This window comes from Empidonax traillii, unplaced genomic scaffold (genome assembly GCF_003031625.1).
Source record: "Empidonax traillii isolate 1590-97213 ecotype Southwest subspecies unplaced genomic scaffold, ASM303162v1 scaffold1:size7828297, whole genome shotgun sequence".
NCBI classification, from domain to species: Eukaryota; Metazoa; Chordata; class Aves; order Passeriformes; family Tyrannidae; genus Empidonax; species Empidonax traillii.
The window spans coordinates 2,732,785-2,757,518 of NW_020955194.1; the positions used below are offsets into that span (position 1 = coordinate 2,732,785).

Sequence of the window (24,734 nt, forward strand, 5' to 3'; positions counted from 1 at the left end):
TTGGACCAGATGATCTTTCAAGGTCCCATTTCGAGCCCCACCCTGGGCTGTTTTATGATGCTGAGATTAATCAGATGAGGCGCTTTCAATGAAAGTTTGAACTCTGTTTGAAGGACAGATGTTATGACCATTCACTCCCCTGATGTTCTTGCAGATCAACTGACACTGGATGACATAGAGAAGTCTGTTAATGATGATATGAAGCGCATCATTCCTTGGCTCCAGCAGCTCAAGTAAGTGACTTGAATGATTCACTTGGTTTGCATAGAATGAATCACCACATTTGTATTTTGGATGATCACACTTGCTTTGAGTTGGCTTTGAGTTTTACCACAGTAGGGGTTATACTTTCTCAGTGTTCAAAGCAACCTTGAGTATTTGCCGTCTCCTCTGAACAGCTGAGGAAATTCTGATTTTGCTTGGAGTTGATTCCGTAATCCTGCTTTAGTTTTCCCCCTTGGCACATTGCCTCCTGCATTGCTGTGTGCACAGTCTGCATGAAGTCTTTTCACTTTTAGTCAGCAGCAGACCACTTGCTTCCTGAGGATCTCAATTGCTGCTCATGTTCATTTTCTATCTCCTTTATTCCACTCTGTTTCAACAGCTGAACTCTGCTTGTTTCTCAGCAAGAATGATCTCCCTTATCACAATACAGAGCTAAACCCAGGAAGTGGCCTAGGATGATTTAAATAATACCTGTTTATCTTCTAACACTTCAGCCCTTGCTGGTTTAAGCCTCTAATCTTCCTACCTTAAAGCCCTGAGATTGGAGCACAAGATACATTTGGCTCCCATAAGAGGTTGTACCAAATAATACAAACGCAGTTTGCATCTGCATGAGAACTGAGTTCCACCTGCTCTGTTGTTTTGGAAATTCCCAGTGCTCGGAGTTAATTGCAGGGCAAAATCTCTATTTGAGGAATTCTCCTTCTAAAAGAAGCTTGATGATGCATGAAGCACTGGCACCCTGGAGAAACTAATCAACCTCCCTTAGTTATAAATAATGTACTTGAGATAATGGCCTGGGTAGTGCTGCAGTTTTGGAGGAAGCTCGTCAGTCTACACAGTGTGTCTTAGACAGCTGTATCTGACATTTATCTGTGAGAATAAATGTGGTGTGATGTGATGGAGAGATGCTGAGCACCCACACTTTCCACTGCTGTTGTCAATGGAACTTTGACTGCAAAACCAAGCATTTCTGAGCTAGGCTTCCTGGTTTTGCCACCATAGCCAAAATCCATTGGAGCAGGACAAAGTTTAATTCCAAACATGAGAATAAATTTGGTGTCTTGCATGTGGTTCTTCATGTCCAAACTTATTCAGGTGAATGAGTTTGTAACATTAATCCAGAGTGATATCCAGCTTTGGTGACTTCTTTTACTGGATTGCTTACTAGCATATGGGAGCAAAGATTTTGTTTTCTGTACCAAAATGTAATTGAAGATTCCATATTGTAAAATAACTGTAATATGCATGCTGTTTTAACATTTCCCTTCTTTTATGTTGTAATTTCATGTTGTAGTATATAAAAATTTATTCAGTGAATACATTTCAGGGGCTTTTCTTCTTGAATTAACAGCTGTCTGTTAAACTGAAGACAAGATGCAAAGATAGTAATAAGGAAATATAAAGTAATGACATTTTCTGTGTGATTTTCTGTATATATGCAGCAATGATAGATGTTGGCTTAGAATATGAGTGACAATTTGACACTAATACTCAACACAGCACTGTACTAGAATATTGTAAACCACTCTCAGGGTACTAATACCTTTATTTCAATGCAAGGTTCTGGCTTGGACAGCAACGTTGCAAACAGTCTATAAAACATCTGCCTACAGTGAGCAGTGAGACTCTTCAGCTGGCTAATTATACCAGCCATCCTGTGGGAAACCTTTCCAAACACAAGTTGTTTATCAAACTCACTCGCCTTCCACAGTACTACATTGTAAGTAACTGGAAATTGCTTCTGTGTGTTGTTCCCAGTCATGGTTATCCCAGACAGTTTGTTGTACTCTGAACTTCAGGACCCAAGTGATTGGTGTCATCCTCGACTTTCCCCTCTCCCTCCTCCCATTCAGTGGGTTTGTTAAGCACTTGGGCTTGTAGAGGTTTATTACCCTGCAGCCTTCCCATTCTCTGCGTTGTCTGAAATGTTTGGTGTCCCTTCTCGTCCTGGATCCCTTTTGTAACCGCAGTATCAATATGTTGAAAAAGACTAATGCCTCTGCTTTGAGGGGGAGAGGATAGGCCCGGAATTAGACATACTATTAGCTTGAGAATCTTCTCAATTTGCTGTTTTGTTCAAATGTAGGTTGTAGAGATGTTTGATGTTCCTGGCAACCCCACAGAACTAGAGTACAAGTACCATTTCCTGTCTGTGAGCTATGCTGAAGGAGATGACAGCCCTGCTACTGCACTTTTACTCCAGCAGTTCAAACCAAACATTGAGGAGTTGGTACTAGACACAAAAAGTGGGAAACAAATGAAAAGTGGTGTAAAGCGCAAGGTAAGTGCTCCCAAGAGCCACTGGGATAGTGAAGGTGCCATGTAAGGTCAACACGTGTTCTGAGCATCAATGCCAGCTTTAGGAGCATTGTTTTCAAAGTTTATGTGGCTGACAGCTTTCTTGTATTGGTTCTCTGGACTTCTTCACTGGGGAGATGCTGGGAAACTGTTTTGCAATAGTTGTCTTTTAATTCATGCTTTTAGTTCTGCACTCTCCGCTGAGCCCAGGCAGAGCTCTGAGCAGAGGCAGCTGTAGTAGCTTGGATATACAGAGTGCTGGTATCTGTGTGATACACTTTGTGCTGTGTGAAGTCTTTGGAGGAGTTGCAGGGGCTGATAAGAGTTATTTCTTAGGGTCAGGCTGAAATGGCTTAGTAAGACATAAGTCCTGTTCTAAGGACAGTCTTTAACTGAATTGCTTCAGTCCTGAAGAGGACCAGATCCTTTCAGGAGTTTGTGCTCAGGGTGTGATTCATTTATGACTTAGATGAATGAGGTTGTTCTCTGACATCTCTTCAAATTGTTTACTCCAGATATGCGAGAACATTTGTCTTTATTTAACTTCTGGTTATCTGGAGATCCATGTTCATTTGTCTTTATTTAACTTCTAGTTATCTGGAGATCCATGTTCCATAGAACCCAAGAAGCCAAAACGGTCGGGAGAAATGTGTGCCTTCAATAAAGTGCTAGCTCATATTGTAGCCATGTGTGATACAAATATGCCCTTTATAGGGCTTCGGATAGAGGTATGTGTTAAAAAATACTTTGTTTCCTTGCTTCCCTCTACAACTCCTGATTCTTGTGTCTAGACGTGACTATTTGGGCAGCTTGTGGTCATGTGCTCACTCTGGAGTTCCCCTGCCAGCTGAGCCTGGGTGACTCAGTGTTCTACACTGAGTTGCTCTGGTCCTGTTGGAGCTGATTCTCTAATTCCAAGCACTGCAAAAAGCTTGCGAAGTCAAGAGAAAAGGGAAAATGAGAATGAAAGAGACACCAGATTTGCACAGACCATTTTTTTTTTGCTCTTCAGTGCTTGAGGATGTGAGACATCTATCACCCTTTGGGGTGGGGGGGGGAAACCTTGAAAAAGTTGCAGGTTTTTTGCTGGACTTTTTGCTTGGGGTAACATTTTTCTTTGTTCACTCCTAGTTATCTAATATGGACATTCCTCACCAGGGAGTACAAGTAGAAGGAGATGGCTTCAGCCATGCAATACGCTTATTAAAGTAAGAGGATATCCCCCTGTGGCTTTTTTTTTAATTATTGTGTGTCTTGGTTGTGAAGTGGGGCTATAGAAGAGTATAAATAAGAGTAGACAAAGAACCAACTGCAATTGTTTCTTTCATTGGCCTGAACTGGGGAGCTTTGAAAACTATTGCCTAAAATCTAGGCAGTGCTAAGGAAGATAGGGTGATGATTCATGAACATGCAATTTTAGATCAGATCAGAGGCCTACATACTCCATATGTTATTTAACAATGTGATACTGCAGAGAAAAATGCAGGGAATCCCAGAAAAGACAATTGCATGGTAAAGAACTTGTAGAGGAAACATCTGAGAATCCTACGGTAATTTAAGAGCGGAAGGGACCTGTGGAGGTCATCTGCTCCAACCTTCTGCTCAAAGCAGGGTGGATCAGCTGCATTTCCCAACCTCCAAGGGTCATCTGAATGGCAGCCCTGTCCTCCACCTCCCTTCAGTTTGGCATTACCTGCCAACTTGCTATTCCTTTGTATCGTGTGTTGAAATTGTTAACAGTAGGCCAATAGTACTCTTAACCTCTGTGTTAACCATGAGGAATGTCAGCCACAACCAGCCACTAACTGGACCTGCAGCAAATCAGTTGAAAAGAAAAGACCACAAAGACCCAAAGACACCTCCTTGAGTAAAACAGTCATAACTCCTTTTATGCTGCCGAAATGTATAGTGACGTAAAGGCAATCAGTCTCTAAAATGCATCAGGCTTTTTAACTTTGCATAGAAGCAGAGACCTTGTGAAGCTGAAGTTAAGGGTAGAACATGAAATTCCTGGATAGATCCTCAAGGGATTTAAAAAAGAGTTTGGCATCTTTTTATTTAAGCTTTATTTAGTCTGTCCCCTGAGATCCACTCACACATTGTGATAGGAATAAATTAGTGAGTACTAAGGGAACTGCCAGGTTGTTCATTGTGTTTAAGGCAGGCTTGTTCTACAAGGTGAATTAATTCAATTTGCCACTGAATTTACTTATTTTCATCTTTTTTGGCTTGTTTCTTTGTATAAGAGCTTTATATTGGTGGGCTCTTAGTTCACCAGGAGAGAAGGGCAATTCAGCAGATCCCTTCACAGTTTATAATTTCCAGGTATTGAATCCATATAAAAATTAGTCTTAACTCAGAGAGCTTTTGTGACACACTTAGTCCTTGGAGAGGAATAGGATATCTCACTGTGCAGTCCAGGTCCCTCTGCTGTTGATTTGTTCATTCTTTCATGTCCAGACTTGGAAGTCCTTTAGGAAATACTAGAAGGCACTATTGTTACTTTTGAAAGTGTACTGTGTATAACTGGGGTTTTGGTTTTTATCTTGTCTAGAATTCCTCCCTGTAAAGGTGTAAACGAGGAAACGCAGAAGGCTCTGGACCGATCTCTTCTTGATTGCACTTTCCGATTACAAGGTAGAAATAACCGCACGTGGGTGGCCGAGCTGGTGTTTGCAAACTGCCCGCTTAATAGCACTTCATCCAGGGAGCAAGGCAAGTTTTGTTCAGGAAGACTGGTAGTTTTTGTTTCGTGGTGCTTTGCATTGTCTCTTCCAGTAGTTTTAAATGTCTTGGAGTTCCTGGATGGCTGTCTGCTCTTTGACTTCTAATAAACCACATTGTACCTGAATCAAAATTTTGAGTGCTGATTTGATGCATTTTCATTATTTAAAGTTTGCTTCGTGGTTACTAGCTGCAGTTCACTCAGAGTCTGTAAGCCACAGGTCAGGAACCATTAATTTGATCGGTATTTACCATCTCCTAACACTGCAGGACCGACCCGTCACGTTTACCTGACGTATGAAAACCAGTTGTCTGAACCAGTTGGAGGTCGCAAAGTGGTGGAGATGTTCCTTAACGACTGGAACAGCATCGCTCGGCTCTACGAGTGTGTCCTGGAGTTTGCACGGTCCTTACCAGGTACAGAAGTCACCTCCTTTGTGTTGAAATGATGAGTTTACAGATTACTGTGGTTCTCTCACTCTAGTTTTCCTCCTCTCTTCACAGACATACCCAACCACTTAAACATTTTTTCAGAAGTTCGTATCTACAACTACCGAAAGCTTATCCTTTGTTATGGAACCACCAAGGGGAGCTCAGTAAGTAACTCCTAAATGCACTTTAAATGTATGCTTGAAAACAGAATGGGTAGGCTTAGAGTTCTCAGAATTTTTCTTGCATTACATTGTTGTGGAATTAATATAGATGAATATTAAAAAACCAGAAATAGAAGATGTTGCATTGCTACTTTGATGGGTTGCTGGAAGTTCAGAATGTTTGAGAATTTCTGTAGGATACTTTATTTTGTAGAAGGGACAGTTCTGTGCTTCTGATTGTGAAAGCTGGTGTGGCAGCCTTTTTTTGACAAACTTATTTTAAGTGTTGTTACCAGTTACTGCTTTGCTTGGATATATGGATACATTTAAGCTGAGTGCCTAGTTCTGCCTTAGAAGAGAGGACTCTAATATTAAAGTTTTAAATGCAATACTGTGCTTCCAAATGAAGTGGTCGTTAATTATTTTGTAGCAGTGCTGTTCCCTTGTTCAGGACTCTAGCTTCCTCTGTAGTATTTGAATTTACAGCTTATTAATTAGTTTCATAACTGATTACTTGCTCACACCCTTGCTTTAAATGCAAGGTAGAAGAGGAAGTAAGTGCACATTTATTACAGACTCATTTTGTGTGCAACTGCTGCAGAGTAGCTGATACACTTGAAATGTGCTTCCTGGAAGGTTTTTGTGTTCATATTTTGAACTGAATTTTTAATGAGCTTTTTATTGGAGAGTGTGTGTGTATGTGTACATATATATATATATATATATATATATATACACACATATATATATATATATACATATATGCACACACACACACTTATACATATCTAGGTAGCCAGAGCAGCAGTGTGCATTTTGCAGGTAACTTCCTTACACAGTAGTATGTGCAATTCTCATTTTTGTGTGATATGATTTAAGAAAACCAGTCCACCTCCAGCAACTCATTAATCAGTTTTCTACAGCATGAATCTCTCGAGTTTAATTTTCTCCATCTCACCTTTGGCAGAAAAGACTTTTTTTCTTTTTGGTTGAGTTGCTAATATAATTGCCCAATTCTGTGGTTGCCAACAATCCATCTGGCTAAATGGATGTTAAAGCTAACGGCGCTATTTTTTTTGTCTTCACAACCTCAGCAACTTTTGAGAAAGGTGAATTGGGAATCTGTTGAGGTTAGATGAAAAACAGGGGAAAAAATGAAATCAGACCAGCTTTCTTGTTATAACCTCTTGTTATTACAACCTAGTTGGTTCTAGCTACCAAGACCATTTTATGTTCATGACATTGCAGATCAGCATTCAGTGGAACTCGATACTCCAGAAGTTCCACATTTCACTGGGAACTGTTGGCCCAAACTCAGGATGCAGTAACTGTCACAACACAATTCTGCACCAGCTCCAGGAGATGTTTAATAAAACGCCGAACGTGGTGCAGTTGTTACAGGTAATGTTCTAAAAAAATTCTTTCAAGCAAATTGCAAGATATTTAAGAGCTGAGTTCTGATTAAACTGTTCTCTTCAAAATTACGTGTGTGCTAGGGTTGTTTATGGATTTCATTGCTAGAAGGTGTCTTGGGGAAGATTGTTTTCCCCGACCTTTACTTTTTGGTAAAGCTGCCTGATCTCTCAATATCTGTTCTCCCTCAGGTTTTGTTTGACACTCAAGCTCCATTAAACGCCATCAACAAACTTCCAACCGTGCCCATGCTGGGTCTGACTCAACGCACCAACACTGCCTATCAGTGTTTCTCAATCCTGCCACAGTCCCCCACGCACATCAGGCTGGCTTTTAGGAACATGTACTGCATTGACATCTACTGCCGGAGCCGCGGCGTGGTGGCCATCCGGGACGGGGCCTACAGTCTCTTTGACAACAGCAAAATAGTTGAAGGGTTTTACCCTGCACCTGGGCTTAAGGTGAATGTTTCTGTGTTTTCTGGCATGTTGTGAAAAAATGAGCTTCTGACTTGACGTGTGGATCTGGCGTGAAGAGCTTCGTGAGATTTTTTTTTTTGTGAAGAGCTGCTGCCCTTCCAGAATTCTGAGCACAGAAGGAAGTCTGTGATTTATCAGTAGATTCGTTAATGAGTTTGAATTTAAACATTTTGTTTCAGAAATCTAACGTCAAGTGTTAGAGTTTGTGGGGTTTTTTTCTTATCTGGACAGTAAAATAACTTAGAGGCTGCTTCAGGCATCCTTTTATTAAAACTTGCTGAAGCTTTTTGACTAGGCTATATGTGTGCTCCAGGATTAACAACTGCTCCTCACAAACTATGATGGGTGGCACTGCAGTGCTCATACGTTGCAGATCAAAAAATGCTCCATGTCAGTTGATTCTAGGTAGAAACTTCTCTTTTAAAACAGTTCCCATCACTGGCAGGAGCCTGTGGCTTTGCTTCGAAATACAGCTCTGGTCTGCTCATCCTATAAAATGAATCTGTGCACCCTGACAAAATACCAGAGGGAAACTTGTACCAGTGTTAGTTGTACTGACATACCGGAAAGTGGCACCCGTTGAGAAACAGGCTATTTTGCTAATTTTTTCTTCTGACAGTTGGGTTTTGACCCAGTTTTGACTCTGGGTACAAGACAGTGCTATGGAGGAGGTGACCTGGGTGTTCCTACTCAAACAGGAGAGTTTTAGGGGTGATACAGCAGGTTCTGGCTACTTGAGAGTTGTTCTGGAACAGGTATTTCCAGATGTAGGGTTTCCCCTATCTTTGAGGAGAAAAGAAAAATGTGGTATTTCAATTTACTGGAGGTAACTTGTGTTAATGAGCAAGGCGTCTCTGTTTATGAATTGATACATTTTGCAAACTAATTATGCTGTAATTAATGAATGCCCTCTAGTTGTTAGTTCCAGAGACCTGCCTGTCTCTTATGTGCTGTAGATAATAAAGGTGGTGTTAAAGCTCGGTAAGTACTGTGTTCATTTAAGTAATAAATTTTACACAGGGAAATTGCTAACAAAACTGACTTTTCCACAGACATTCCTGAACATGTTTGTGGACAGCAATCAGGATGCACGGAGACGATCTGTAAATGAAGACGATAACCCCCCTTCTCCTATCGGGGGAGACATGATGGATTCTTTGATATCACAGCTTCAGCCCCAGCAGCCACCACAGCAGCCACAACAACAGGTACCCTTCAGGCAAAACAAATGTTTATTGTCTTCCACAACGGCAGGTTTCTAAGAACTTTATGTTCCGAAAGGATTAGCAGTAACAGAATGGAAAGGGAGACTGTAAACCTGTTCTGCTGTGGAATTCCCCTTCGGGCAAAATGTATTAATTTATTTTGCCATTTCTCATTCCAGTGTAAACAGCCTATAGCATATGAACAGCAGCTTTGGAAGGTCACATGAGACCTGCTGCCTAGAAGCGAAGGACTGAGGGAGGGAAAAAAACTGTCTCAGATAAAAGATGGGAGGGGGAGTCGGGAGGCTTTGCTGTCTCGGGGTGGCAGATAAAAGGAATGAGGTACAGAGGTGTTATGTCTTGAGCAGAAACTGAAAATAACAGGAAGCACTGAACAACATGATACAGAAAATCAAACAACTCACGTTGATGGACCTGTAAGACCCAACTGTCATTAGTCTTCTGCACGTGCTTAACTTCAGTTTTAATACAAAATGATCAAAAATTTTCGTTGTCCTGTGTTGACAATTTCAGCCGTTTGCAAAACAGGCGGGAGCGTCGGGAGCGTATCCTCTCACTTCACCACCCACCTCCTACCACAACACGGTGACGCCGTCCCCGTCCATGATGCACACGCAGTCACCAGGTAGGATGGCCTGGAGTCTGTGTGCACCTGCAACTCTGTGTGCGTGCATGGTTTTTCTGTTATTTGAACTCTGTTTAGCCCCAAGTGAGACAAGAGAATGCACCTTACACACTGTGTCAAAAAAGAGCGAAGTCCTGCCATGCATGTTTTGGAAAGTACATTTTGAAGCTAAAAAAACCCCCAAACATGAAGCGAAACTGTTGTCTTCAGCTGTGTATTACCCGGGACTGTTTTGTTCTTGCAGTTTATAACTTGCTAAGGCGAAAAACTGTTAATTTTCAATAGCTGCTTCTTCAGAAAAGCTTTTCACCACCAAAGCTCTGCTTTCTGCTCCCAGCTGTTGTAGCACAACAGCTGAAAAATATTTGAATTCAGGGAAGGCCTGGGTAGGAGGGAAATGCCGTTCTTCAAGCGAAGTATTTTGGGAGGTTTCCTTTGTGTGGTAAATCAGTCTGAAAAATATAACACTCATGCATGTACAAAGTAAAGCCTTAGCAAAAACAAATTCTCTGGAATCTTGTTTGCTGTCTCCACTAAAAAGGAGGGAGCAGTTGATAGAAAAAATTAGAACAGAAAGATGGGAAATGTGTATGTCAAGTGATGTGATGTCTTTGATCAGGAAATTTGCATGCTGCAAGCTCACCTAGCGGGGCTTTAAGAGCACCATCACCAGCATCCTTTGGTCCAACTCCTTCACCTTCCTCTCTTGGAATCACAATGGGACAAACAGCTAACTTTGCCAGCCCACATGGTGAGTTCTTTACTAACAGATGTATATGCAGTTACAGGGAGGGCAGATTGGCTTCTTGAAATCTCAGGCAGACCTAAGTTAATTGAGAAAAATTCATGTTTTGTAATTGGCTCCACTTTTCATATATGAGGGTGTAACTGTTTAACAGTAGTCCAAAGAAGCTGCATGGCATTTTGAGGTGTTCCTAACGTTTAAAAGTGGACTATCAGTCACTCTTTTCTGCTTACTAATGTGGGGAAATTCCATGTGGTCTTGTAGCAGAACAGTGGCTGCAGCTTTTAATGAGCATCGTCTGTTGTTAGATTAGTTAATAGATTTTCACTGCTTACATTCCCTGGAAAAATAAGTGGAACAGGTTAGAAATTCAAATACTTGCAATTTGAAAACGTTGTCAAAGTCTGGCTGGTTTGACATACATATATATGAGCAACATGCCTCTCAGTTGTTTCCTTTATTAATTAAGTTGAGTTTTTGGAAAGCTTCCAAAACAATTGTTTGTGTAATCACAGTGCATTGGAAACTGTTCTATAGATCACAGTAAATGAACAGTTCAGATGGTAATTTTGGCACACCAGTTTAACTGTTAAGATGAACAAAGTGAGATAGATATACAACAGACTGTTTAAGGAGCTTGTTCTGATCAGTCTCTGTAGCAGAGTACAAAACCAAAGATATTTTTGCAGAGATAATTGCAAGATACTGAATAGATGAGGAGCAGTCTAGCTGAGGCTTCCGTTTGCTGAGGAGCAGTAGAAGTCCAAGTCTGTAGGCAAGAACTGCTTTTAGTTTATAACTTGTTATGTGTTGAACATGACAATTTTCCTTAATATCCAGTTGTACTTCACTTTTTTAAAAATACAACCTGAAAACCCTTGAATCTGTATCTTGATTTTTTTTCTCCCTTCCCCCCACTAATGTTTTTTTTTATGTGGTTGTAAAATGTGGTCTAAAAGCTTGCGGGCACTTTTTCCTACTTTACAGATTTTGGTAAGAGCTTTTTTAGATTTCTCTATTAGAAAGCCTTTTACTTTTTAAAGAAATAACAATGGTCTTGTAACACCTGTAGGTACCATAGACCCAAGCTCACCATACACCATGATGTCACCCAGTCAGCGTGCAGGGAATTGGCCGGGATCTCCCCAGGTCTCTGGGCCATCACCAGCAGCACGGATGCCTGGAATGTCACCAGCCAACCCTTCCCTTCATTCGCCTGTCCCCGATGCCTCTCATTCCCCACGAGCTGGAACAAGTAGGCTTCTTTATCAGTGGTATAACTGTGAAACACTCATGTTTAGCGTTTCTAGTTCTGTTCCTTTTTTTCGGCAGTTGTGTGTCAGCATGACAGTCCTTAGTGCCCTTGTGCAGTAAAATATCTAAGGAGATTAAGTCTTTATTCTTATCCTAGTTCAGATCTTCTGTAACAAATTTGAAAATGAGCTAAATCATACAGCACAAACGTCAGCAGGATTGATACCTCTTGTTGCAGTGCAGAAATCTCTGAAAGTATTGAACTCTGTGACTGAGAGAAAAGTCTTCAGAATGAAAGCAATGATAAGGCACATTTGCCAACCCAGATACTAACTTTTCACATCACAGATATGTAATGCTGCTCTTGCACGACTGTTTTAGCCATCTTTACGTCTCATTGAGTTTGTTGTACCAACCTGCTGTCTGCTGGCATGCTGCAGAGAGAGGAAAGGGGAGTAGGGTTTTAGTGTTACTGAGATTCTTTGCATGGGCGGAGGGTCGAAACTAACTCTTTGTCTACCTGATGCCTACCACTAGGCAGCCAGATTCTTAAATGATTAGGCTTTGGCCCAGAGAACTCATTGATGTGTAGTGACACCAGTTTAAGTGAGCTCATACCTTGTGTTTCAGCTTAAATCCTCCCTTACTGCAAGTCCTTTCTGTGCCCCAGCAGGTTCCCAAGCCATGCCGACGAGCATGCCTCCGCCTCGGAAACTACCTCAGCGCTCCTGGGCTGCGTCCATCCCCACAATCCTCACCCACAGTGCCTTGAATATCCTGCTGTTGCCCTCTCCTACCCCTGGGCTTGTGCCAGGACTGGCTGGCAGCTACCTGTGCTCCCCTCTTGAGCGATTCCTTGGATCAGTTATTATGAGGAGGCATCTTCAGAGGATCATACAACAGGAAACGGTATGGTTTGGGTTCAGTGATCTGTGTCACAGCTGTTCTTTTTCATGCCTCTGTACTCCCCACATCTTTCAAATCGGTCACAAACTGAAATGCGTCAAATATAAGAACTATTTGCTGTTAGACTTTTTGCTGTACTTCTGAATGTTGCCATCTAAAGCGGCAATATTTAGAAAAATAATTTAGTTCTGCTGCTTTTGCACACAAATTAGAAGTGGAGAACCTGTTTGGTGAGGTGAAGTTGGGTGACTGGTGTGGTGGCAAGACTGTGACCAGATTTTCAGATGCCATGGCTTCTGTGAGTTCAGCCTGCCCTTTGGGAGTTAACTAGGACAGCCACAGGGTTACTGTGGAACCCGCTACTTGGCAGGACTGCCCAAGAAATTAGTTACTAGTTGACATTTAACTGAACCACTCGGTCAGGAATGTTGCTTTAGGATTTGGGACAGACCCTGTGTGTGCCTCTTCTTTGGTGTGGATTCAGTGACAGAGAAAGAAGCCAAACCTTGCATAAATTTAATTCTCAGGGCAATTTTACCTGTATACAAATATCATGTGTTTCTTTCTGGAAAGAGAGGCTGAACACTGCACTCCAGGGAGGGAGTGAGAGCGTGTATGTATGTGTGAGTTCACACTATTTAATGAGTGACTAATTGTGCTTCTTCTTTTTATGCAGCTACAGTTAATAAACTCCAATGAACCAGGTGTAATTATGTTTAAGACGGAGGCACTGAAGTGCAGGGTTGCTCTCAATCCTAAAACCAACCAGACCTTGCAACTGAAAGTTACACCTGAAAACACAGGACAGTGGAAATCAGAGGAGTTGCAAGTGTTGGAGAAGTTCTTTGAAACAAGGGTATGTACTCAAACTGTGAATGTTTAAATTTTTTTGCATTGCTTTTAGTCTCTGGTGGTGTTTGGAGTGGTACTGCTGATCAGTGGCATGTGTAAAGGCTGCAAAATATAACATTAACAGCTGTGCATGCTGGTTACATATTAAATGACATAGCTATTATCTAAATAGGCACTACTGAAGTGGGTCTTTCTTTAGGTTGCAGGACCACCTTTTAAAGCAAACACCCTGATAGCCTTCACCAAATTACTAGGGGCTCCCACTCATATCCTGAGGGACTGTGTACACATCATGAAATTGGAGCTGGTAAGTTTAGTTCACCAAACTTTGGTTATATTTTTTTAAAAGGTGTTTTATCTTTATCTACAAATGCATGAATTACTCTTAATTTATACATTATCTTTATCTACAAATGCATGAATTACTCTTAATTTATACATATGCTACTTAATGTTATTTAATACGTTTTCTTTTCGCTGCTAGCTCTCCTGGAAATTCCCAAAGTTTCTCCTTTAAACTGATGATTTGAGAATCTGCAGCCATGTTACTGCACAGCAGGCATATGCATTGGCTGACTGGAATCTTTCTGATTGTGTTCTTGTTTGCCCCATGCTCAGTTCCTTCAGAGTTATTCTGACTTTGCTAAACCTGGCAGCATCTGCAAGTTTAGCTAAAGAGGCACGTTCTGCTTTGTAATGTTTCCCTGGTTCATAGCCATGTATGTCACTGACATGAGACCTTTGCTGTTCTTTCCCTGTGCTGCTCTTTGTGAACAGTTTCCTGATCAGGCGAGTCAGCTGAAATGGAACGTGCAGTTCTGTTTAACAATCCCTCCCAGTGCTCCGCCAATTGCGCCTCCAGGAACGCCTGCCGTGGTGCTGAAATCCAAAATGTTGTTTTTCGTAAGTGGAGATACCTGTTTTAAAATTCTGTGGGCTGCACGTCTCTGAGATCATCAGGGGTTGGGAGCAAAACACACACCTGCTGTGTCTGACAGCTGTAATAGCTGAAAGTGTTGTGCTGTTTGGAAGCCTGGATTTACGCGCATCTCTTGTAACGAGTATTCCTGTTCTCCCTTCTATAAAAGCACAGCAACTCCTCATGTTTTGTGTCCTTGGGGAGGTGTTGACAATATGTAAAGTTCAGCTCCCTCTGGGCTGCATCTTCCAAGTGCTCAACCTCTGGGTATTTTGTTGTTCTTTGAGGCACGAACCACCTAGATTAGGTGATGTGCACATTAGTGGTGCTGGGAGCAGGAATTAGATGTTTAGAACAAATCCATATTAGTGTTTTCTCTGAGGCAACTCTCACTGCAGGGTGCTTTTGAGAAGAAAATAGTCTCCACCTGATTGATAATTTCTCTGTTACAGAACTGATGTCTGAAAACTGGGGGGTTGGAAATACACACTGGCTGTAGGCCTGGAGGGTTTATTTGTGTCAGAAGTTGCACTGACGTACGTGGTCATTCAATTTAACACACTTTGGGTTTTTTTCTCCACAGCTCCAGCTAACACAGAAAACAACAGTCCCACAGGAAGCTGTTAGTATTATTGTCCCAATTATTTATGATATGGCATCGGGTACAACGCAACAGGCTGACATTCCCAGGCAGCAGAACTCTTCTGTTGCTGCTCCAATGATGGTTAGCAATATTCTAAAGAGATTTGCTGAACTGAATTCACCACGACCAGGTACTGTACATGTCCAGTAGATATATTCTCTTCACCCAGACATCTGTGACAAATCTCCAGTGTAAAACTAAACCTCTCTTAAGTCTGAATTCCTCTTGGTTTCTATCTTACTTCTTTAGTAATTACAAACTCCTGATGTGACAGGCAATACATAACTTAATAGCAAGTACTGGCAATGCAGCAGAAGGTTTCACTGATGATTCAGGCTGGGTTTTGCTGTTCTGCCCAGGTGACAGAATGCACCTCTTGTTGGCCCAACTGTTGTTGCTCAGTAGGAATCACACTTTTTAACAGGGCTCAGAGTGAGTCACGAGAAATATGCTATGGTCAAGTGTCAGTTTTCATGGTTAATTATGAAGTTATTCAGCTTAACAGTAGAATATAGAGGGATGTTGAAATAGTTTTCAGAACTTTTCCACGTGCTGTGAATGATAAAAAAGTAGTTGGAGTGGCTTTAAACTCCTTTGTCAGTGTGTCCACTGACAGAGGCACGTACAGTTCTGTCCATCAGACGTGCTGTGAAGTGTTTGAGCTAGGCTGTTCTGAATGTTCACTGACCTGTAGGTAGTGCACTGTGAGCATTGTTGTGCTTTGCTTTCCCTCTTGTTTGTCATGCTTTTTACTCTTATTTTAGTGTCAGAAACACCGAACAACAGTAGCAGGTTCTTTGGGCAGCATGTTGTCTGTAAGCTACTAGTAGTTTGGGGTCCTAATACACAGATGGCTCATAAGAACAATAACTTTCAGTTCTGCTGAAGAACAAAATTTTTCCAATAACCCAGTGAATAGATTGAAGCTGTGAATCCAGAGGTTGACTCTTAACTTCTGTTCTGTATAATTATTCAACTTGTTGTTATGTGGTAATTTTAACTCTGCTTGATGGATCATTTTGATTGCTAGAACATGACAGTGTCTATCTCAAATTGGTGTGGGTATGCATACATTTCTGAAAACGGTGATGGGGTTTAAATTAACATGCTTTTTCTGTTTAACATGTAGTAATAGTGTAGGTAAATAGGAGAGAAAATAGCCTTGAGGACATGCGGGGTTCCCTGTAGGAGTTCTGTATGTGGTACAGAGCTGTTGTTTGTATAGCACTTTTATTTCAAAATAGGTTAACTAAACTTCAGGTGTTGCTTTTGGAAGGTGCTTCCCCACCGAGTTCCCCTGGCATGGTGAAGGGTAGATACTTGCTTTGCTGTTTGTTGTTGTACTAAGTTGTGTTTTAAAGTAAACCCTCCATGAAATGCCTCAGCGTAGCAAGTGACTGTCAAAGCTGTTCTTGCAGTCCCAGGTGAGATGCTTTCTGGTGATCATTAGGTAGGTAAGAATGGACATTTTTTGTTTGTCATGCAAGTTTTGAAGCAGTTTGGGAATGCAGTACGGGGAGCAGGGTATAGACAGGGGGAAAAAATGCATAGGAAAAGAGCTTCTGGCCCCAAGCAGGACCTTTTCCAGGAAAAGAAGAATGTAGATGGTTGAGCAGAGGACATTTCTAGTAGTCCTTTCTCTGACTTCTAAAAGAAACAATGAATCTGTATGGATTGCTTGATTGATTTGTTTCCACCACCACCCAGCCAAAGTAGGATCTTCCACAAGGACGCTTGAAATGCAGTTTCCTGTGTTCTTATTGTCGAAACATACATTATTATATCTGATAAAAGAGAAGAAGATACCTTCTTTTCTTGGCTACTGGAAGCTGATAGGGGAGCCAAGAGATGCAAATAGATAGCTGGGAGACTTCTTTTACAACAGCAGTACACAGGAGATCCCAGATGCATATCCTTTCTCTTCTGGTCCTATTGCGCTGTACCCGGGATTCTTCTGCCTGTTGGCTCTTCTGCTGCACTCGTTGCAACCTGCTTGGTTAAGGGGATTTTTCACTGTTGGGGTCAGGAAGGAGCAGGGCCTCCCATCGTGCACGTACGACATTACTGGCACTTTTGTTGTAACCCGGGATCAGTGTTGCCTCATTCTGGCTGTACCTTTTTTACCTTTCTCTCTTTGTGAGAAAGTCTTTTGTATTCAGCTTAATTTTCCTCTTAATAAAATGGCAGTGCCTGAAAAGTAAGTTCTCTTGGAAGAGTTTTCTTTTCAGATCTGTGGGCAAACACATTCTGCTGTGTTTAACAGTAAAATGTTGACTCTTTGTGAGTCATACACTTTCTGAGATCACTTTACCTATGCCTCCATGGGAAAAAATACTTTACTTTGGGAAAATAATTGTATGAACTGAGATGGAATCAATGCCCTGGAATAGTAGGTTTAAACTTGAGCTGTAAGTCTACAGTGTGCAAAGTATGTAGTGGACATCAATCTGGTAAGGAAATGAAAGTCCCTAAGGACTCGTGGTGTTTCTTAAAGCACTTCACAACTAAACATTTTTTAGCTTCTGATTTTCATTGATTCAGTGGATGCTGCTTAGCCCAGATTTGTAGCTTTGATATGATAACGACTTGCCCAAAATAATCTTGGGAATCCCTAGTTTGGCAGTTAAGATTAATGCATCCCAACAGGCTCTGCTCTTGTCTCTTTGTTCACACTGTTGCTCCTTCAGCAGCAAAATTCAGTGTCTTCTAATTGATGTGTCTTGAAATATGCAGGAAAAATGCAGCCCACAGTGACCAGGGTATGATAGTAGCTATTAATTGTATTCTCTTACCAGGAAATGGTAGATGAAAATCACAGCTGCCTGATACTTCACCTTTTGTTGTTCTAATTAAACCCCTTTGCTTCTGTCAGCTTGAATTTCTTTAAGCTATTCAGAATGTGTGTGTTTTTGTCAACAAGTGCTGGTATTCAAAACTCGAGGTAGCTGTGGCTGGTTTTTCCTCTCTGTATTAGATCTCAGCTGTTGGAAACAACAGTCCACTCGCTCTGTATTTTATTTTGCAAGTTTAAATGTCAAGGGTAGAGCCAGAGCAATTTGGTTCAAAGAAACAGATTTCTGACTTTTGCCCAGTCTTGGAATTAGCGCTGTTTCCAAGACTAGGCTTAGGACAGAAAACATCTTCCAGCTGTTTCAGACTTGAGCCTTTTGAAATGCTTAGTGTCTGCTCATAACCAACAGAAATAAAACTTGAAAAAGTTGGGTTATTCTCCTTACAAGATGCGGTGCTTTTGATTAATAACATACAGAATAATTCGGACTGCGATAAATTCTAGCGTAGATTCAATCTGACATTCAAAAGCAACTAAAAGTTAAGAGCTTTTTGCAATTTCGTGACCGCCCAGAGCAGTCCTTCTGGGAAAGCCGGAGCTACTTCAGCTGATGACTGTTACGAATCCCAAAGCCCCTGGAGGTGGCTGGGATCTGGGACATGTGTGGTGCACCCTCAGCCCCTGCCCCGCGGGGTCCCGGGGGGTGCCAGGGTGAGGAAGGGCTGTTGGGGTGCGGGGCTAACCTGTCTCTTTTCCCTGTTCCAGAGTGAGGAAGGGCTGTCCGGGGCGCGCTGCTAACCTGTCTCTTTTCCCTGTTCCAGGTGAATGCACAATATTTGCAGCCGTTCGTGATTTGATGGTTAATCTTACGCTGCCCCCTGGGGGGCGTCCCTAGACACTTTTAAAAGAAGGCTGAAAGTGAGACAAAACAGCAAAAAAAAAAATATATATATATAAAAAAAACCCATAAAAATAAAGCCTTCGGTTAAAAGAGGACGTTTTAATTTTACCTTTTTTTTCTAAGAGCTAAATATAAACTGGCAAACTTTCAGGGATGCACTTTCATCACATGAGTATCACCACGACTTTTGTATAGTGCTGTTGTATAGTGTGTTTTGATGGGAGACACTTCAGACTAGGTAATAGATTGAAGTATCAGCTTGCTGGTAATAGATTTAATATTCTGTTTTATACTATAAAGATTATGAAAATGCCAAACTTGTTTGTTTTTCTGTTTTTCTTATGTTTTGGTGTAATAGTCTTTTTTTAAGGCAGGTCTGTCATTTTTGAATACTGTAAAACTGTGACAAACTTTATATTGAAGCTGTATTTTAATATGACTGCTTTGAATCCTTAAACAATTTATTTGGGCTTGTTGTAAACATGTCCCCAAAAAGCAATATTTAATAAACTGGATTAAAAAAATCTTAAACTGGATGTTGTATAATCTTAAAATTAATTCCTCTCCACTGTAGCCACTGGCCAGATCTCGTGTTCACGCTTACTTGACTGTCTCTGTATGTGATCTTGCTTCCATACTCACCACACACACATGTGACGCTGACTTAAAAACCCAAACAAGCCCTTATTTATTTATTCTGCAGATTTGATTTGTTCTAGGTCAGAGTGCAACAGAGTTCATTAATTTTCTTGGTTGTACAAATAATTACTAATTACTTCAGTGCTTCATTTCTTTACAGTCACAAGGAACTACACCTGTTCTATCCCAAAAGCAAAGTTTAGTGGAAGGATAACCTTTTTTCATCTGTCATGGAATCTGTAATAACAGATTCTTGTAGAAGCAGATAAGGTGGGAGCTGGAACTGCATACCACAAAATTGGAGAGGCTGATCCAGAAGAGAAACAACCTCACATTTAATTTTTTGAATTGGATGTATATAAATAACTTTGGTCAGTGATCACTGAAGGCTCTTCTAACTGCATAAAATGTCCATCTTTAGGAATTACTCTGTCATTTAACCATTTGTCCTCATGGATCAGTATTCTCAATTTTTTATCGAGTTCAGGTTGTTTTCCTGACTTCCTGCAAGAGTGGCTTTCTGCTCTGCTGCCTCACTCCTTCTGCAGAGCTCTCTCAGCTCCCTGCTCAGCTGAAAGGTGCTTTAAAACTAATTTTAAATATCTTCTGGTGGATGTATTCCAGCCTGCCATGCTGTCTTTAGGGCTCCCCATTGCCCCTATGACTGTCACAAGGATTTTCTGTGAGCTTTTTCAAAGCTCTTGCTGTTAGAAACCATCTTTTGATTGGTGCCCAGTTTAGATTTCGGCCTTGAACCTGTGGGTTTGGATGTGGCTTCTGCATCACTGCTTCTCTAACCTGCTTGTATACAGCAGATGGTTATGCAGTTTCTACTTCTGCAATACCATACTCATCCCCCTGAGTGAAAACCTGCAGCTTTTAAATGTTCCTGGTTGCTACTCAGTTGGAAAGAGTCTGCATTTCTGTCTTTTCACAACTAAACCAGTGTTTTAAAGTTAACAGGTGATACAAATACTGTCCGAAAAACACTGGCTGTTTTGCTGGCTACTGGTCTGGATTCAAGGTCAGAGCATTCCCGTGCCTAAAAGCAGATTTTTGATACACAGAAAAGTACCTCTTGCCCTTTGTGCTGAGGGGCAGGGGGGTGTGATCGTGGGCAAAGGCTCCCCTGTGGGTGCTGAGAACTTCAGCACTTGAAAAGGAAAGGGGAGGGGAGAGGCCTCCCCACAAGGCAGAGAAAACAAAACATGTCTGTACTGACAGAGGGTCGTGGACTGACACTCCAAACCTGAGGTGATGGGCAGATTCAGATTGAGTTTTATTTTGTGTTACCCACACCACTTCTAATACACACCACATTTTGAACCTTTCTCCTAAATAATTAAATTCTTAAGGAAAAACATTATTAGTAAAAAGAAGCATTTCCCACTGGCCAGAGACACACATTCCTTTCAAGGCAGTGACTGTATTTACAAGTGCAGTGTTAAGTTTTATTTTCCGTGTGTTCAGTCCATCTTTCTGGTGACCAGATGATGTACCCACCTGCTGCAGTGGGACCATTTGTAGATTTTCATCCTTACAGGACATTTGTTTGCCCATTTATTTCACTAAAAGTGCTGCAGTGACTCCACGTATTTCTAGAGGTTTCTGGATTTCTCATCAACCCACCTGCGGGACAAGGATGAGGGAGTTGAGTTGTACAGAGTTAAAATAGCAGTTCTGAGCTGATCCACAGCTTTGGCACAGCAGTGTTAGCCAGGATCAGATGGGAACACATTTTAAATATCCAAAAAGCCATCCAGATGGCAACCACAGGCTTTGTGGCTTTCCAGGTAGCAAATACTGATCCTGTTAAAGGTTTCCTCAGTATGGAAAGAGTGGAGAAGCCTTTTTGAGCCCTGCAAACACGCAGACAAGGAGCTGAATCAAGGTAAGGTTTTGGGGGTGGGGGGATGTTGGTTTGAAACTAAGTTATTTGTTATCCTTACACGTTTGAGTGTCCTTTGAGACTGCAGATATTTAACTGAGTTTGCAAAGGCTGCAGGAAACAAGTTCTGATAATCAACTGCTGAGACAAAACAAAGCTCCATAAAACCAGAAGCTGTTTTCCTTTACGAGCTACAGTTTGTCTTTTAAGCATGTGCTCGGTTTCATCTGTCAGTTGAAAGTGGTTAGCAGGCATTTGAATCTTCTGTATGAAAAATAGACTACTAGGAGAATATTTGGGTCATGTTATTCAGATTTATGATTAATCTGTTAAAGGTGTCACTTCGTAAGTTGTGCTACACTGGTTATTTTAGCTCAAGAGGTTGTAGTTGTTCTCCCAGCTCAAATTTTCCACCTACTGCACAATTTCAAATGATTTTAAGGTAAGAATGTATTTCAGTAAATTAACATGTAGTTGTATTAACTGTATGTACCATCTAGGCTGTAATTACAAGGCTGTGGCTGTGTAACCCCATAACACCAATATAATGGAGACGTTCACATTTAGATTAAACCCTTTTTGACTTCAAATATGTGTCGCTTCCCCGCAGACGCTCCAACAGCTGCTGGTGCTTTGGCGTTCAGCAGGTAGACCCTTCTTTTTGGGGAATGTTTTGAAGCCTCAACTTTGGCTCCAGGAGCATCACACGCCTGGGAAGCGGGTGATGTGCTGCCCCCCCACTGTGTGACGCTCTGCCCGTGTACTCCCAGCCCCTCACGTCCTTCTCCTAGAGCAGTAATTAACAATTAACTTCTTTGGGAAATGACCCCTCTGAATAGGTTTGACAGGAAATGTTGGGCTGCTGCTCTGGAAGATAAGAGAGGCTGAGTGGGGAAGGGTTGTACTCCCGTTGGCTGGAGGCAGGAGCACGGAAAGCTCCAGCAGCTTAAACCTGGACAGATTGAATTCCTGCCCCTAGGAATGGAGCTCAGAGGGGCCCCTGGAGGCGGTGGAGGCAGAGCCTCTGGAGCATCCCCTGCTCAGTTTGTGGGAGAGCTGCTGCGCACAGCCAGGAGCCACCGGTGTCAGCAAGTGCTGGGGGAAAACGGGGGAAAAAGTCATGATTAGGCTTGTCATGGACTGAATTTACTCCCCCTATGATTCCTACCACCACCATACGTGGCTTTGGAAGGCCATTATCGAGACTGAAACTACCTGAGCAGTGGGAATTTCAGCTGCACGTGGGACTCTCTTTTGGAGATCAGAGTCTGAAGAGAGGGCTTGTCAGAAACTACAAAAAAGGGAGGTGTGAACTGGCTGCTCTGGGATGGGGAAGGGTTTTGTTGACATCCATTCCCTATGTTAGGGCAGGCAGCTCCCAGGGCAGAGCGGGTTCAGGCCAGAAGGGGTTCCTTCCCTCTCGTTTGCCATGCCTGGGGATGTGCTTAGAATCACAGAATCATAGAATCAGCCGGGTTGGAAAGGACCTTTGAGATCATCAAGTCCGACTTCCTCCTGGACAAGTGGTGTTGAAAGCAGCTGGCAAAGCAGCATTTAAAAGACACAGAGAAAAGCATCCTTGTCCTTTGAAGCTGATGTTGCAGCAGAAGGAGGGAGGGGGCAGCTGGGGGGCTGCAGGCCAGTCTGGGTCCTGCTGTGCTTTCGGCACAGACCTCTGCAATGTCAATCCCAGAAAGCAGGGACAGAGCCAGCCTGGAACAGGGCTGGGAGCTGCTGGTGGTGCCTCTGGTGCTTCTCTGTACCTGAGCTCCTGCTTTGCTCCTCCAGGTTACATAGGATAGGATAGGATAGGATATAGGATAGAATATAGGATAGGATAGGATATAGGATAGGATATAGGATAGGAGATAGGATAGGAGATAGGATAGGATAGGATATAGGATAGGATAGGATAGACGGGACAGGACAGGACAGGACAGGATAGGATAGGATAGGATAGACTGTTTCAGTTAAGAGAGTGCCCACAAGGATTCATCTGGTCCAACTACCTGACCAGCTCTCTTAAATCATGTTAAGGGCATAGTCCAAATGCCCCACTTGGGGCATCGACCACCTCTTCAGCAAGTCTCTTCCAATGTTCGACTGCTTTTACTTTCCCAGTAAAGAAATGCTTGCTAGTGTTGTCTAAACATCTCCTAAGGATGCAGATTTGAATTGTTCCCATACATCCTGTCACTGAATCCCAGAGAGGAGAGATCAGCACCTCCCTCTTGGTGTACCCTCCTTAGGAAGCTGCAGAGAGCCGTGAGGTCTCCTGTCAGCCTCAGATACAAAGGAGATAAATCCATAGTCCTCAGCCTCTCCTCACAGGACATTCCTTCCAGCCTTTTCACCAGGTTTGTTGCCCTCCTCTGGACACACTCGAGGACTTCAACACCCTTAGATGGTGGGGCCCAGCACAGTGGGATAATCGCTGGTGACTGTCTGCTTATGCCGTATCTGCGGTGATGTTTGCTCTCCTGGCTGTCAGAGCACACGCTGATGACTCAGTGAGCTGCTGCCGACCAGCACCCTCAGATCCCATCCTGCAGGGCTGCCCTCCAAGCCACTCCTCTCTTCATTACACTCATTATTATCAGGCCTCTTTTTTTGACGTGCTGTAGTCTAGGAATCTGTTGTGATCTCCACGCACAGGCTGAGAAGCCCCACTGTTCACTCTCTGTGTACCCCCACAGAAGCTGTTCCACAGCTCTGAACACTGCGATGATCACACACTGGTGTTACGAAATAAAAGCCAACACTTTGACTTGCTGATCTGTGTAAAACATCAGCGAGCAGGACAGACTACATCTTGTTTAATTCCATTTATCCTCAATCCTCCCAACAAAAGAAGAACAAGGAAAACGCAAAGAAAAGATGTGTTTGTATACATGTGTTATCAAGAAAAAAAAGAAGAGGTAAAATGCCTATTTGGACAGCCTGCAAAGCTGACTGATTCCTAGGGATTTGGTTACATTAAAATAGCTATTTTAATAACAGTACTGTGTGAGAACTGAAGTGTAACTTCAAAAGCTACAGAGACATCTTCCCCCCACGCTGAAGCAGCTGGTTGAGCCCAGCTCAGTCATGAGCCCTGCTCAGCTGTCACCTCAGTGCCCAGAGGAAGAGCTGCCAGCTCCTAGCTGAGACCTAACCTGTATCTGAACCCAGCTCTACCCTTTCACCTACTCTGCACTCTCGGGTTCAAGTTTTCCAGTTCAGCTCTCAGTTGTCAGGACACCGTATGAGAAGCTGTTCACTGAGCAGCTCTTCTGGCAGCTGCTGCCATGGAAAAAAAACCCTCTTGTGTTCCCCACCATCACAGTGCTCCAGCAGCCATTGCTGGGGTGGATTAGAGTGAAACAACACTGAATGAGTGCTTATATATATATATATATATATTTATATATGTATATATATAAAAATATATGCATATATATAAAAATATATGTGTGTGTGTGTATAGGGTTTATTTTAGAACAATTTGGTTGCAATGCAAAGGAGGTATGTAGCCTTTTTTGTTATTTTCCATTGTAATATATATAGTGTAAAAGCATAAAAATATCACTTAAGAAAATGTTTGAGGGAAAAGCAAGCAAGAGAAAGAAAG

At 42.2% G+C, this 24,734-nt stretch overlaps 1 protein-coding gene across 1 annotated transcript in view; it reads left to right on the forward strand.

Annotated features, from left to right (window-relative positions):
• MED14 (mediator complex subunit 14) overlaps nucleotides 1–19,133 on the forward strand; it is a 33,916-nt gene extending 14,783 nt beyond the window's left edge. The window contains exons 12-31 of the mRNA XM_027884998.1: nucleotides 155–233; nucleotides 1,789–1,948; nucleotides 2,315–2,509; nucleotides 3,120–3,254; nucleotides 3,658–3,734; nucleotides 5,081–5,241; nucleotides 5,521–5,667; nucleotides 5,755–5,846; nucleotides 7,092–7,244; nucleotides 7,448–7,717; nucleotides 8,788–8,943; nucleotides 9,475–9,586; nucleotides 10,206–10,337; nucleotides 11,404–11,586; nucleotides 12,259–12,494; nucleotides 13,168–13,347; nucleotides 13,543–13,650; nucleotides 14,121–14,246; nucleotides 14,846–15,035; nucleotides 18,518–19,133. Of these exons, the coding sequence (XP_027740799.1) occupies nucleotides 155–233; nucleotides 1,789–1,948; nucleotides 2,315–2,509; nucleotides 3,120–3,254; nucleotides 3,658–3,734; nucleotides 5,081–5,241; nucleotides 5,521–5,667; nucleotides 5,755–5,846; nucleotides 7,092–7,244; nucleotides 7,448–7,717; nucleotides 8,788–8,943; nucleotides 9,475–9,586; nucleotides 10,206–10,337; nucleotides 11,404–11,586; nucleotides 12,259–12,494; nucleotides 13,168–13,347; nucleotides 13,543–13,650; nucleotides 14,121–14,246; nucleotides 14,846–15,035; nucleotides 18,518–18,591 (2,966 nt within the window). The 3' untranslated portion in view covers nucleotides 18,592–19,133. The remainder of the gene's footprint in view (nucleotides 1–154; nucleotides 234–1,788; nucleotides 1,949–2,314; nucleotides 2,510–3,119; nucleotides 3,255–3,657; nucleotides 3,735–5,080; nucleotides 5,242–5,520; nucleotides 5,668–5,754; nucleotides 5,847–7,091; nucleotides 7,245–7,447; nucleotides 7,718–8,787; nucleotides 8,944–9,474; nucleotides 9,587–10,205; nucleotides 10,338–11,403; nucleotides 11,587–12,258; nucleotides 12,495–13,167; nucleotides 13,348–13,542; nucleotides 13,651–14,120; nucleotides 14,247–14,845; nucleotides 15,036–18,517) is intronic.
• Nucleotides 19,134–24,734: the final 5,601 nt, after the last annotated feature.